General features: G+C 40.3%; 1 protein-coding gene across 5 annotated transcripts in view; it reads left to right on the top strand.

Annotated features, from left to right (window-relative positions):
- cadm1a (cell adhesion molecule 1a) overlaps positions 1 to 16,301 on the top strand; it is a 382,815-nt gene that overhangs the window by 246,432 nt on the left and 120,082 nt on the right. For 4 of the 5 annotated variants that reach the window (XM_051402035.1, XM_051402034.1, XM_051402033.1 and 1 more), the window contains exon 2: positions 14,121 to 14,138. The exons of the other annotated variant lie outside the window; for it this stretch is intronic. In XM_051402035.1, coding sequence (XP_051257995.1) covers positions 14,121 to 14,138 — 18 coding nt within the window. The remainder of the gene's footprint in view (positions 1 to 14,120; positions 14,139 to 16,301) is intronic. 5 annotated transcript variants of the gene reach the window in all.

Here is a 16,301-nt window from a genome sequence, read left to right as displayed (position 1 = left end):
AAGGAAAAATGTCAATGATCTAATTAGCCTTACTGAAAGTAGGGATACAGATATCCCTCTTCAAAGAGCCATGGGGTCCTGGAGAACCAACTATTTAAGTTTCCATTTTTAGGTCATTCTATCAGTCAGGTTTGAAGAGATATCATAGTGACCACCATCCCAAATTTTAAAGCCGAGTGCTCCAGTTTCTGGGTTAAATATCCCAAGTTTCACAGTGCTTTGTTGGGGGAAGTATGCTCTCTGTAGAAGCAAGTGAAAGGACAGTTTGTGTGGGTGGTCAGCTGATTTATACTGTTGCCACGTGTCTCTTTATTCATGCCTGCCTTCTGTGGAGGATGTGAGGTGTTTAACGATCAAGCTCTTTAATTAGCTCACACAAATAATGCTTCTTCTACGTCCCCATTGTCACTGTTAGCTGCTCAGCTGCCGATGACTCACTGTGTCATTTTGAGGGACTAGCCGATGCAATATCTGCTAACCTTTTCTCCATAATCACTGCTTTGTAGCTGAATGTCATAAGCTTAATTTGAACATGGGGGAGGCCGCTTACAGCAAAAGCTGGCAATTAAAGATTCAACTTTGGAGCAGCTTCAACTCCCTCTTCTCAAGATACAATGTCTCAGGTACAGTTTGAACAAGGCCTGGGCCACTGGATGAATAATGTATGGATCAATGGTGAACTGAATCTGTATATGGTATAAATTTCCTTACTGGCCTGAATTGAAATGCCTTTGAATATAGTGAAATGTAATCATACACTATAGAAAAACATATTTTTACATATTTTTAAATGTTATCGAAGCTTGGATTTGGTGTGCTCACTACCATATTGATAGTTACTGGACCCTTGAAATCCAAATTTGAGCCTGGGGAATTAGGCAGGACGAGCTGACTTTAGAAGCAGGACACATCATCAAACATAGCCCCGTTCTAATGGAACAATTACTCTTGAAATCGCTATCAAGACACACATTAGAAAAAGCGCAATTTGCTATTAAAACCTGAACGTCTCGGAAACATTATTACTGCATTGATGTTAGCATTGAAGTGTGGTAGTTTGCTTGAATGTAATTTCTTATAGTGTAGAAGCAGATGCAAAAGATATGCTCAAATTGCTTCATAATTTATTTAGACTGTAAAAACAACCCATGTTTCCCAGAGCTTTCCTAAAAGTGTGCTGTTTCTTTCCCTTTTGAGTGCCTACCATGGCTGTTTTTTACTGGGAATACACCACAGACTCATTCTTGTTCAGCGCTTTTTCCCTCCAGATTGTTAGCACTGTATTTTAAAAAATTTATAATGGCTCTTCAGGGGGCATCCTGGCAGACCAGTGGTCTAAGAGTTTGGTTGTAGCTGAGGACTTTTGTTGCATGTTATCAACTTTTCTCTGTTCATGGTTCTTTTCGCTCTCTACTGGCAAACTGTCCAATAAAGACAAAATACAAAAAGTTTAGTTAGTTGGTTAGTTTACTTTTTTATGAATACATAAATATACCATTTGCAATAACGATTACAGACTTGGAAATAGACTGTTGCTGAAACCTAGTTGGGAGCCAGAAGTTTGCTTTGGCAAAAGGACGAGGTCAGGATATTGCCTCAGCTGAACTTGTTAAAGCGGTTGGCTTTTTTTGGGGGGGTGGCTTTGCAATGCTCCCTCCCCCTGTAGTCTAGGGAATTGCTGCCACCTTCAAGTGCAGCAAATCCTCAGACGTAAGTGTGTTAAGCCCCGTGTGCTTTGCCGAGGCTGGAAATGAAGACAGGCTACCCCTATGAAGAATGATGGCTCCTTCAAGAGGCAGCTGTCCTATTTTAAGCAGGCGACACTCACCACAATGTGCTGTCTGACTCTGCCTTTTCCTCCCTCTGTTTTCTTTTGTTCTTCTTTCTCTTTCCCTCCATCACCATCTCTGGCATGGCGAGGAAGGACCTTTGAGATTGGGGTAAATAAAAGTCACAGGATGTGAGCAGAGCCTCAAAGTCTGTGAGAAGATTATGTGTAGTCCCCCTCAAACATCTTCAAGGATGGAAATGTTATTGATGCATGTTAAGTCCTCTGGGGGTTTCACTCAAAGGACATTTGGGACCTTTCATCCCTGACATGAAGGTGGAGGGAAACATTATTGAGGCTCCACAACATGACAGAGGTTTCTCCTTTCAGTGTGAGGCTTGAAAGGGAAGAGTCGTCTTTCTCCACCCTTTGAGAGAGAAGCCTCATAATTGGCTGAAATAGCTGCTCTTTTCTTCATGCCTACTTCTTGAGGTAATTGGTATTTATGAAGTATTTATGGTCCATCTTTGCTGGTGTCAGCGCCACACAGGGTAGCATATATATTTTTTGGACAGAAGAGAAGCTTTTTCCTGACTTTCTGAGGAAGAAAAGTGTCTCTTTTGTTTTGCCCATTTTACATATTCATAAATTCAGCAGAGTCATGCATTGTTGCACTTATATAGCAGCCTGAGCAGGACCATGGGGCTGTTATTGTTGTGCAGTTTCGACCTGGGCTGCTGTCCCATCTGTGCTAGTGACTTGAGGGATGTAGACAGCACTTCTGCCAATAGACATTTTTATTATGCAGTTAAACTATATAGATAATAAAAATTACTTAGGTATTGTGGATCAGTCCAACAATGATTCCCCAGTCCAAAACATGGTTGCTGCCCTCTTCTGTGGAGTCAGCAGTGGTGCATTGTTAGGGATGACAATGTTGGTCAGTTGGATGGTCAGTCCACCACTTCGTTCCAGATTGAAATATTTTAACAGCTATTGAATGGATTGCCAGTAAATTTAGTCCACAATTTATGGTTAACAATGGATGGAAATTTGGTGAACTCTTGACTTTTTCTCTTGAGCTACAATTAGATTGACATTGGACAACCGTTGGAATTTGGCACTGCTATGCAAGGTTCCCAGAATTCCACTTCACCAGCAGGACAACTTTACACTTTTCCAGTGAAATATCTATTAGATTGACTGCACTATAATTTGAAATAAAGCATTCACCAAAGTTGCTGGCTGCAGTAGCCTATAGGTCAAAGATGGTTTCTGTCATTCTAGGTAGTTCTTATCATGCTGACATATGTTCAAGTGTTCATTTTTCTGATAAGTATAGTTTTAATTAGTTATTTGATGCTATAATCAGGGGTTTCATGTCATGATTGACAACAGAAATGTCTCAACAAGTTTTGGATGAATTTGTCGGAAGTGGCGGCATGTCCATCTTATATACAGTCTTCCATCCCCTAAACCTATTCTTTTATCTACACCATCAGTAATTAATATTTTTGGTTCAGAGAGTACAGTCTCAACCAGTTTTTTTCGTTTAATTTGTTTTTAAGTTACCTTTTTACATGCGACTTACTCTCCTACAATAGAATTCTCCACTTATCATACAAATGAAGAATACATGCGATCATTAATGTGGAGAGTTTCATAAGTTGGTGCTAATGCTTTTGGTTACTGGGCAGAGTGATAGCAAAGACATTGCACGCAATCCAAAATGAGACTACCCCCTCTTTACGAGGTTATGGTGGGAACAAATTTGTGTGTATTTTGTGAGCTGTGTGTGTTTCTCTTTGTTCTGGGGCCCATACAGTTCAGGCTTATCTTCCTGCTTTCCCTCCTTTTTTATTATTCTGTTTATCCTACTGTACAGCTATATCCACATTCTGAGTGACTGAGCTAATTGTTCCTGCTCATGCATTCTCTGCAGATTCAATTATACGCCACTCTGGGCATCCTGAAAAAAAATGAGGGTGGGAAAAGAGGGATGTGTGTTGAAAGTGTGGGAGAGTGAGAAATGAAAAGGTAAAAGACGGGGAAAAAAAGGGGCTGGAGAAGGTCGTAGATAAGACAGGGGAAAGTTGCGAGAGAGAGAGAAAAAAAGGAGGATGAGAGCTAAGAAGTAGAAGCAGGGGGGATAAATTAGAGAGGGGAGTAAGAGCAGTCCCTTGAGTCATATATTTATGTAAGGGGAAAATCAGCTCACTGGAGTGTACACTGTAATGGCACCCCTCTGTATAATGATTGGCGCTGACCTCCCAAATAAGAGGATTAGTTTGTGCCCGAGCTGGGCAGAAATAATGGACCTCACCTTAGCTTAGCTGCAGTTTGACACAGCAGAAAATAGGTAGGGAAATAAGAATACCTCAGCAGCAGGAGGCTTGCCTGAACCTCATTCATCTGCATCACCATTGTGTCAAATTAGACATGCATTCCTGCATATCTGCTGGGTTCATGAACAGATGGCATAAACGTACTGGACCCATGTGGACTCATAAAATACTGTAGTAGACATCATGGAAATAAGGTGCTGCCGACTGTAACATGTTGCAGTAATTTATTACTTTTTCCCTATAACAAGCAGTGCAATGAGTTACTGGTTCTGTTATTTACATGGTAGGTTGTCTGCAGGAAATGAGCTCTTGTTATTGTAGCTTTCGGTCATGCAGTGACAGGGCAAGTGTTATGCTCCGAAGAATATTGTGGCTCAGCAGTGAATGTTGTGGCTAATGTCTTACTGCAGGGCACGCTCTCCTTTTGTGTGCTCTGAACCAGCAGGATTAAAGCATCCATCTTGCTCTCCCGCTTCCCCTAATGGTATTAGGAAAAGGGTGGATAGGTTTCAGTATTCCGTTAAGGAATATCTGATATGGGGACTGGCTGATTCAATTAAGTAAAAAGCAAGGTAGGAGGGAATGAGTACTGCTGTAATAGCCACTGAGCTGCATAGCTCAAAGTGGGGCATTTTAATCTAGAAAACTCCTGCATTACCACCCCCCACCAACAAAAAACATATATTATACACTCATTACCAAAGGACTGGAAAGGGTCATGCAATTTCTGCCTCAGTGCAGATATCGGTCATTCAGTGTTGTGAATAACAACAACTCAAAATAGACGCACAACATCCCGCCTTTCACGCAGTGCATGCTGGGATGGGCTCGACCCCACTGTGATTTAGAACAGAGAGCATATAGATATTGGACAGACGGATGGACTTGAACTAGATAAATGAGTCACCTGAACTGAACATAGAAAGCTAGTAGCTTAATGTACTGCTAATTTCAAGAAGCCACATACACTGTCAGGCACTGAGCAGGTTATGGTGTTTTGGGCTAGTCATTAGGGTATCATTTAAAAATTACAATACCACTACCCATTAAGTGATACTCATACCAATAGAGTACTTCATTCAAAACCTGGTGTCAAAGAATCCATTAAGCTTGATGAGGTGCTTTATCATGTTACTCGCAGTTTTTCCTGAAATGATCCTTCCACAGTTTATGCATTTATCTATACCACAGGCGTGCAGTATAGCACAATGACATGTTGCAGTAAATCCTAGAATCCTTGCAGTGATTGGCTGCAAGCTAAAATATAAAAATAGTATTTTTTTTAATGGATCTGAGTACAAAATTCATCGACTAGAGAAGTTACGATGCTACTTGGAATTGGGTCATTTTGGTTGAAACCTTAAAGGTATCAAGTACCCAACCCTGATAATCATACAATATTGTATTAAAGCTAGAATATGCCTTTAATTGACACATTGGTTAGATGGATTAGAAAATTATCTGCCAGTATTGTTTTGCATGGATAACCCAAAACAACATGTGAATCTTGCCTGGCAAAAAAAAGTCAACCTACATTGGGCCAAGTTGTCACAAATGGCCATGTTTTATTTATATTAAATCAATTCCAATTGCCACAGTCATTAACATAGTATTAAAAACCATCAAAATAATTTTAGAAATATTTTATTTTAAAGTTAAATATACATTAATGAACCCACAAGCAGAATAATGTATTAATGCTTCAACAGGACAAATGAGACGATTCTGATTATTGTTGTGTATGGACAGAACATGTATAATCTACTTAACTGCAATCTCATTTCATAACTCTACATTTGGAAACCTCACTTAGTGTTGGAGTAGTGCTATCAAGTAGATGCTTTCAAAATTTCAATTTCTGATTTTGTTAAAAAAGTTTTAGAGATAATGATTTTAAATATACAGTTTTTACTATGTGTTCTCAAAGATAATAAAACACATAAACCTACCATTCAATATCAAACCACTCAGTGCCTGAACCTAATAGCATTTGAAATAAAAAGTTACTGTCAAATTCATTTTGAAAAGTTTTATCTGTGTTTCCTCACTTCACCAAAATGGAACATTAAACTGCAACTTGTTGGCTGGATATCGAAACAATACCTCAAAACTATCTCAAATAATAGCCTGCCCCATGATGGCATATGGGAAATATGTGGCGCTGGTAACATATTTTTCATTGTGTTTTTCACATTCACAGTTTGCAGGGTGTGAACAAGCTACATGTGAAGTGGAAACAGCCATCACTGCTTTCCTATATTGTAAGTTTACAAAATAATAGAGCGAGCAAAACGATTTTTTTTTCACCGAGTGGAAACTGACAGTAGCATTTATGAACTCCACACTCCTCTGTTGCGTGAAAAACAATGTTATGTTTGGGGCTACTTTGTCACACCCTGTCTGAACACATAAATGTGAGCAGTTTAGCACCAGAAATAGACTTTTTTTCCCCAACCCATGGGTCTCAGAGATCTCAATGTTCTCCATACCAAAACTCAAGACCTTTGCAGTTAAACATTCGTAACAGACAAAATTGGAATTGCTCTTACAAGTCTTAAATGAGATGCATTGTATTTTGACCAAAAGAGAGTTTACCTGACATCCTCAGCTCTGTTACACTTGAATGCCTCCAAATAGATTTCTAATGCATTACGCTTAAGACTTTCATAGTGTGTGGGGGGCAGAGAACCCACATTGGTTTCTTGACTTCATACAGTTGAGTGGTCAGGTTATCACACTGCCGTTTGGTGTCTTCACACCACCAAGTCCCAATGCTGTCTGGAGCCATTGGGTTTCCATTACCACAAATCCATTCCACTCATTTAAAATTAATGGCTGTGGACCTTCCCTGACCCCAGAGATAAGCCTGGCCAAGTCTTTTTCTTTAGAGCACCTTGAGGATTAGGTTTTCCTCTCCTCATCATTGAGTAGATGTAGCTTGGCCATGGTGATTTTTTTGGGCAGTCTCTCGATTTTTCATACTTTCTTCTGAATTATTATTATAACAATATTATTATTTCACATTCATAGAAGGTGTGCTGTGGAGGTCAGCTGAGGTACTTTCAGTTTAATCACATCTAGCAATGACATAAGCATATACACCAATTGACCAGGAAAAACAGAAAAACATGCTATGCAATAGCCTTGCACTTAGTTAACCTTGATATATATATATATTTTTTTATATATAAATTACTACTTTATTTTTTTGCTGATATAGTGACCATTTCTATGTAGACTATGCACCGATATGATTTTTAAAGGTACTCAGAAGGCTGCTCTTTTAAGTAAATAACTCCATTAAAGAATATAATATTTAACATCAACACTACATTGTCAATTAATTCTGTCCCTCAACACTAAGTCCAGTAGTTTAAAGTGAAACCATTTGTTGGGTGACAATAAGAAGAATGTAGACCAGCACCAGCCTTATCCATTAAATTCAATTCCACTAACGTGGTAAAGCAATGGTTACCCTAGCTGGAGGAAACAATGGAGAGCTATTTTTCAACTGTGTTATAATTATACCAAATTACTCTCCGTGTGAATAACCTGTGCTATATCATTCTCCCTTTTATAGCAGCTGGATGAAAGTTTAGACAATAGAGCCTCTCATGAAATGAAGCTTATCCACATTTGAGCACCAGCATTTGTCCTACATTTTCAGTGCTAAGTGTACACAATCTACCAGATGGTACTGTAAACACACACTCCAGAATGTAAAATTTCACTCATAAAGAGGGCCCTTGATGCATAATGTAATGCTGTTATAAGCTGAGCTGTATTACTTTTACTTATTTCTCTGGCTGCTCTTATCCACCATGAAAATGCAGGCCTATCTGTTCAAAGTCATGAGATGCACAAGGCAGTGTATTCAGTCGCCACCCATGACTTGGTGAATGGCGAGAAGGGGTGAGGATTGGGGTTGTTGGGGACATTACCCTGGGCTCCTTTTTCTCCTGCACCCTGAGGACACAGCCATTGGTGGCAGAGGGAGGGAGGGAGGGAGGTTTCTCAGCCTTATCAGCAGGACAGCACCCAGCGCTCTAATCACTGGGTCCCAGAGACAGCCGGAGGTAAAGGGAGAGTGGATGGGTGAGCAACATCCAAGGAGAGTAAAAAGAAGGAGGAAGGAGAGAAGGGAAAAAAAGGCAATGTTTATACCGCTTAGGTTACACGAAATGACAGCTGCTTTACAGTTCAGTGCATAACTGAGTAGAAATCCTTTTGGTGAGACGAGACAAGTGCAGATTCTGTCCCACGGCACATTGTTGGTGATGAAATGTAGAGACTTTGCAGTTGCATCACAAGTCTCTTAGCAACCACAGACGGTGCCATCTTTAAAGCATCCTTAAGAGGAGGCGGCATGCAAAAAGACCTGAAAAGATAGTGGTGGTCTGAGTTTAGGTCAGTTCATTGTCTTTAAATGAATGTGTTACTGTCCTTCCATTGACCCTTGCTCTTTTAACTCCATTCTTTTAGTCTAGTCTCACAAAACCAGATGATCTTGGTGTCTAATTGTCTGTGGAATTCTAAATGCAAAGTAGTTACTTGAGTGACAACGAGAATGGCCACTAACAATCGTACGCCCCTTAAATCGAGGACATGTTTTACCTGAAAGGATGCTCTCCCTCCACTGTCCCTGGTAGTGAAATGAGCTGGAGATATAGTGCATCACTTTGTAACACAGAGAGAGCTTTTTAAAACATTGGATGTCCAGAGTAATGCTATATGGTACAACAGTGTTTACAAGCATATGTCTTCCACATGTCGCCCTAAAAAATGCAGGTTTTCTTTAAACTCCTTAATTGTTTCTACCCAGTTTTAGCCCTCAGTCTCTAGTAAGTGAAGCATTTAGAGACATTTAGCCTGATTCAATCCAGGACAATTAGGGAGTTGGGTTAGGGTTAGGGTTAGGGTTAGGGCTGCAATCACAAAATAGTTTTTTATGGAAACAATGCCTAAACAATGTGGAAAAAGGATTTGACAAAGTGAAGTGAAATTGAAAGAGTGCTGACAAAACCACCAATGGCCAAAGGGAAAATAATTCAAGGAGGTGTATTGGTATTGGTGAAGACAAAGTCCAGTCTGAAGGCTTACCAAATGCCAAGGCAACGCACAGCATCCTATAATGATATGCCGCTGTAGTCAATTAGCTACCTTCATTGCCGTTATCTGTACTGTGTTTGGGTTTTCCATGGCCTGACTTGGCCTGAAGAAAGGGTGGCTAACACAAGGTTGTGTGGGTTGATCTGCAGAGTTGGAGCTTCATGTTTCAAGTTATTATTGAACTGCATAAAATGAGAGAGCAATAAAAAACAAACAAATACAAACTTTTCGAACAGAGTCGAATTTGCAGCAAAGTCACAGTCAGAGCAGATAGCCCTAGTGCTGGCAGAAAACAAATGAATCTTATCTTCTCTACTGCTTCTTTTTCAAGTTCGGTCTGTACTGGGTCTGTACTGATATGGATGGATATTTTACTTCTGGGCTTGCTATAGATGTACGAGCCTTAATCCACTTTCTGCCGTTTGCATGCTCCCAAGTCGGAAAATTAAACAGCAAATTACACTGGTTGTAAATGCCCTTTAGAATGACATCGGCGTGTTTTCTGATCTGACAACTTCATTTCTTGGTGCCTTCCCAAACCATTACCATTAGAAATCTGTTTTATAAGTGGACAACACTATGGTTAAGCTTTGTTTATGTTTAGGCACAAAAAACACTGAGTTAGGGTAACTGATAGATCATAAATCATTAAAATTACTACCCTGTAAGGAAGGAGACCATCATCAAGGTTAAAAGAGAGATGTTTTGTTGAGCAGACCTCCTCCCTATGCAGACTTTGTCGCCCTGTAATAAAATAACCTTGCCCATATTTTCGAAGTTGAATTGAATTTCTTAAATCTAAAAGAATGTCAGACAAAGGCCAATGACAAGACAGTAGATCTGATGGTGCACTTTTCTAACTATGCATGTAGGAATGTTGAGATTAAAAAGCTGTTTTTTCTGCTGTGTCACAGCCACTGTGGCTTCTGCTACATGCTTTGGAAGGCTGAGCTGTATTCAAATTTGCAAAACAAAATCTGCTATGTTACAGCAACGCCACTAGATGCCACTGAATCCTACACATTGGTCCTTTAAAGTCAGATGTCTTGCTGACCCAACCTCCCTCTAACTTTGTCCTTTGCTCATAGTTTCAAAGTTAAATTGAAATTCAAAATCTTATCCGACAAAGTCAGACAAAGGTCAAATTACATGAGAGTGAATTTGATACTTTTTAACATACAGGCATGTGGAGATGAAAAAAACTGTTGACCCAAAAAACCATACACTTTTGCCCACAGTCCTACAACAGTGGATGAGAGACTTTTTCTAGCTTACCTTTTGATTTGTGAAGCATTGCAGGTACAGCAGCTTGATTCCCCGCTGGCAGCATATTTTGTCAACTCTCCATGAGTTTGTAATACAATAAGGAAGTGCTACAGGCAGTAAATAATAGATTAATATTTTTATCAAAAAGCTTTGAAGCCGCCAGGATCCAGGTATGGTTGTAACCCCAGAGCTCAGTGTGACAGAGCACATAGTGTTCCATTCTCCACACTTGATTTACTGCTGCGACTGGTTTAAAAGAAAGACAATAGGATTGGTGCTATTGATAATTAGTTTTTAATGTGCCACACTCATCATGTCCAATTTCATGCCCCTTAGGCAGCTGATCACAGATTTAATCAACACATTATTGCTTGCTATACTTAAACTGACTGGAGGGAGGGCCTCTCTGTGTACGCGTGTGTGTGTGTGTGTGTGTGTGTGTGTGTATGTATGCTAGTAGGAGTGCGAAGGGGGACAGAGTGTTAGCGCGTGTTTGTGTGATCGAGGAGCGAGCGGGAGAGGTTGTCAGCATGTGCATCCATCCCAGCAACGTCCTTCTTTGATAGACATTGAATATGTGTTCCGGGCCATTAACCAAGAGCTGCGTTTGAAGATGACGCGCTTGGAAGCGTGTGGTCGTGCAGTGTCGAAGGAAGCCATTGTTATTATTGTGTTTCTAGCACAAGGAGAGTGTCGAGGCCGCCCTCACCTTATGAATACAGATGAAAGCGGGGCTGTTACGTCTGTGTTTTAGACCACTCTCATAGCACCTGGGACTTTTTAGTTTTTGGGGGTGTTTTTGTACTATGTGATGTTGAATCCTTTTTAAACATGTTTTTGGTCACTTCATCCCATTATACAAATGGTCAGTCCTTCAGTGGTGCACCCAAATCTTTTAAAGTCATAGGTCCCCAATGTAGTTTTCCATTGCAGTATATCAATATATAATTTAGATGCACTAGTAGTGTGGATCAATAAAATATCCATTAGTCATGCAACCTATGATGTGTAAAATTATTGTAGTCATATTTAACAGATATTTTTATTAGATTATATTTTCCTTTTGTATTTTGCTTTTGGACAGCTGGAACATATTCATCTTTTTTTTGCTTCATTAATAACTTTTGAACTCTAATCACGTATTTTGGTGCTTGAATGCTGCTGGTTTTGTGCCTGAAAAAAACTTCACAAGTTGGTCTTGACCACTGCTGACTACAAAGGGACTATAATATGTTGTCAGGCTGGGAAGTGAGTTTAGAGGAAGAAGCAGAAATTCAGACAACTGGAGCCAGTAAGAGTAGTGCCTGTGTTTATCTTGAACTACTTAGCTCCCTGGCTGCGAGTCAAATGTGGAGAGAGACATTGGGAGGTAGTGGAGGCCTTCATTAAATGCAGCTCAGGCCCTGGTGAAACCCTGGTTAATGTCCCTATCATCTCTGGAGTGGTCCAGCGTCTAGCTCTCTGTCCAAATGACTCATGTTTAATTCATTTCTGCAGTCCTTGTCATTTAACCTCACCTCTGGAGGTTGTAGGTCGGGGTGGGATAGTGAAGGCTCCCACAAGACCCATAAGGGGCAAAGGGACCATGCAGTTATTCTTCGCCCGCTCTCCATTTACTTAACATGGGGAGAGCTGCTCCATGTCTCGCCCATTGCTGTGTTATCTCCCTAAAGCAAAACCCCCTCACTCCATCACACTGCATGAACCTGAACTCTGGGGTGGTCTGGGTTGGCTGTGTGGCTCTCTGAAGCACTTCTGCTTCCTGTGTGCTACGGCTGAATGTTTAAGCAGGAGACAACTGGTGCTTTCCTGTGAGACTTTATGACTGAGCAGTGTGTTCTTTGGGTTAGCACTTCAGTTTCTAGCTTTGGAAAAAGTTTTTCAGGTGAGATTGAAGGCTGTCAAACTCCATTAAACATGATTTTCTATGATTGTATGCAAATTGCGTGGATTTCAATGTGTCATGCTCATTATACAACTTGGAAATTGATGCAATTTCTTGGTACGTATGTGGCAGTGACGTGGTCGGACGACCTATACTGAGGCCTTTATGCTTGCAGAGACACATGTCTAAGGATTTAAATGAGCAACGATTCCGCAAGATACAACTTTACCACAAATGGAGCTGTGTAACAAGATGTAAAAGAGCGGAAATTGTACTCTTTGTTCCACTTGATCTTCATGCTGCATTTTCCTCAGAATTTCCCTGCTCACATGCAAAGGCTGCTTCCCTCTTACTCCTCTTCTCCCTCACTTACACACACCCACTCAATCTCTGCCTCTCTTTCTTCCTCTGGATGATGGTAATTAGAATATCACCATGATTGAAATTTGGCAAAAGTTGAAGAGGAAATAGGTTTTCTAATCAAAAGCTGCCTCGTTGCTGGAATCCTGATGCTTACTTGGCTGAAAAATGTTCTTCAATGATGGGGGTCTAAATGGATGCCAGACTGTATACTGAGGGCCAATGCTGCTCTTTCCCTGCAATGCTGGATTTTATAATGATGTCCCAATTAACCCATTTTAGCCAGCTTATTTATTTAGAAGTTTTTGCTGTCATTTTTGTGATGGTTGACTCAACAGCAACAGTTTATAAGGCACATGGCACTATTTCTTGGGGGTTTTATAATATAATAGGGTGTTAGTGTAAATGCTGTTTAATAAGCTTTTGCTCTCTAAATAATTACATTCTAGAGGAAACACTAGACATAATTTTGTAGATTTAAATCATAAAAATAGTTAACTACTGTATAAAATAAAGTTAACAGCAAAAAATCTGATGTTTTCAGCAGTTTTCATTGTGAGTAGATAGATAGATAGTCATTTTTGGTAAATTTAGGAATTTATTCACAGGCTTAGAAGAGAAGATTGATTCATGTCTGTCTGTTAAAAATGAAGTTGCAGCCTGTTAGTTTAGCTTAGCATAAAGACTGCAAAGCAAAAGGGAACAGCTGCCCAGACTCTGCCCAAAGCTAAAAGAAAATCCACCTACAAGCACCTCAAAAGCTCACTAGTTAACACATTGTATATCATTTGTTCATTTCTACAAAATCCCAAAGGGCCAAGTTGTGGTTTTACAGGGGGGTGATGTACTCGACTGTTTCTTGGCTGGGAGCAGTGACTTTCTGGAGTCGCTGCTGGTTGCCGGGCAACCCCACGCTTTTGCCGATGGTGTCATTCCTGTGTTGATACAGTACCAACATTTATTAACCTGAGCTGACTATGTTCCTGTTTTAAACTACATATGCAAGGAATCATCACTGTGTGCCACAGTCAAGAGTTCTTGTGTAACTGTCTAAAAAAATCATGTTTCAGTTTGTAATTCTGTAAATGTGTGGCATGAAACTAGCCATATATAGATGAAAGATATCAACTTTACACTTAAACTTCAACATCTGTCTGTTTCTCAAATCAGCTGTGGTCTTTAAATGATTTTCTTTTTGTAGAGGGGAACAGCATGGAATACTTTCCTTTGCATTCCTACCCGGCTTCTCCTGTACTTTACAAGCATGCACCTTTATGCACTGGTAAATTGGGGCAACTCACTTTGAATTGGGGCTTTGGATGCTAACCTCCCTTTCTGTTTTTTTTCCCTCCCTTCTACCCTTCCAACCTATCCTCCTTCAACGCAGGAGCTGCACAGTACCCAGGTAAGCCTTCCCTACGTCTCCATTCCTTCTCCTCACCATCCCCTTGCTTCAACACATGCTTCCTCTCAGCATCTATAGTGTTTCGCTATAGTGTTGCGACCAGTCCGCCATCTTTCTCCATTTCAGTTTCTCTTGTTCTCTCTCACATTTAGATAGATCCCGCCTCTCTCTTGCATTCTCCACAGTCCATTTCTTTCAAATCTCATGCTGCTGTCATTGCTGCTGACTGATATGTATTCAGTTGCGTACCGGTGTTCTGAGTAGCGCTAGTTGTAGCATCCTAGTTAACCAGATAGTGCTTGGACAGAACTCAACGATATAAAGAGTTTCAAATACAAAACAGCGTGAACTGTGGATGAATACCTTTGAAAGTAGTAATATTGGAGTTTCCAGTGTTTGTTTTCTGTTCGCACACACACTGCATATATGTTCTTAGCTGTCCCTGCATCTTTATAGTAGTTGCTAGTGATATAGATATTTGTTTAGACCAATGACATTGTGTATAGTAAAGTACAAGTACAAAATATTTCATTCTTCATTCATTCTTGAGCTATTAACATTGCCATTCAAATCAGTACTAATACTAATTAAAGCTGCAAGCAGCATTGGGCGGGACCTCGCACTCCACGCAACTCGGGGTGTGCTGTGGCCGCGTCACAGGCGTCGTAACACGTGTGGACCACAACATGAAAACTTCACGTAAATCAGATCAAAGCTGCCATGCATTGCTTATTTCCTGTTGCCAGTAGGTGGTGCTCTCACTATATCTGAATATTGTCATGTAGACATGTTCATTGTGGGACTGTCACAGAATATGTGAAATTAAGTGGAGATTGGACATTGTACACTGAAGTTATGATTACTATCTGTTTTATGACGAATCAGCGGAATTTGACACGTCGTCACGGGCATGCGGTTCCAGGTAAAATCACGAATAGCACAACTTTTCATCTACAGTTTGTTTTGATTGTACTGACTAATTTTGAAATTGATCCGATATATTCCCTAGGAGTTTGTTCGTTCCAAATACAAGACCACGGCATTCAAAATGGCCAACTTTGACGGCACACCACCGACACGCCCTTCAATGTACAGTCGCAAATAGCACGGCGTTCAGTCAGCAACATTTTTTTTTTTTTAGTTTTTTTTTCAGGACGGTCTCCAGATGCTACGTGACAAGTTTCATGCGAATCAGACAAAAGTGCACGGATGGAACATGCAAATGTAGTTTTTGGACACACAGACAAAAAATCTAGGTGAAAGTGGGCGTGGCCTATTTAGGGAGATGCAGCTCCATTCACCGAACGCTTGGATATAGGTTTTTTGAATGTGAGACAAACGATGCAGGAGTTATTAGCCTAAACCTACTTTTCTTAATAGTAGCGCCACCTAGTGGCCGAGCCGTATGTGACGCATAGAATAACCAATTTTTTACCATGCCTGACCACTTTGCCAAATAAAATACATCCGAAGTATATGTTCAGGGGGTCAAAAATGCAGTGAACCTTTCCCGCAAATAATAATAACTCTAGCAAATACAATAGAGACTTCACAGTGTTTGACACTGGCTCGGTCCCTAATAATCAAGTTTAACTATGGGTTTTCATTTTTGGGAAGAATAATAATAAATGTATTTATGTCACTTCTTACCTATGTTACACATCAGGCAGATAATAACTAATTGGAATAAAAACAGTACAAATAAAAACCTATATCAAATATTTCCAAAAACTTTCACAAAAAGAAAAGTTTTGAGACGAAAAGAAGCGAGAGATTCAGTAACTTATGTCTTAGTTGATTAGGCAGTGATTTCCATCATGTGGGGGCTCTAATAGCAAAAGCCCGATCACCCTCTGTCGCACACTGTAACCTGGGAGAATCCAGCAGGGCTTCGTCCACAGATCTCAAGGCTCAAGAGCGGTAGAGAAACGTATGTGCAGGAAGTGCAGAGATTTGGCTCTGACAACTAGAGACAACCAACTTCCTCTCGACATTCTGCAGTGTAAGTTTGGACTTGCAGCAGTTTGTAGGCTACACAGTGTTGCTTACAGTGTCAGTACACTTATAGAAATGTGACGCGGTTTGTGTCAAGCTTCAAAAGGGTCGAAAAGTAGGGAAAAACCCAGGCATCAGTTCTTTTTGAATCTCCTCTGTCCGTTCAAA

The sequence above is a fragment of the Dicentrarchus labrax genome, unplaced genomic scaffold (assembly GCF_905237075.1).
Source record: "Dicentrarchus labrax unplaced genomic scaffold, dlabrax2021, whole genome shotgun sequence".
Taxonomy (NCBI): Eukaryota; Metazoa; Chordata; class Actinopteri; family Moronidae; genus Dicentrarchus; species Dicentrarchus labrax.
The sequence above is the reverse complement of the archived record's forward strand: the minus strand, read 5'-3'. Positions and strand labels throughout refer to the sequence as shown.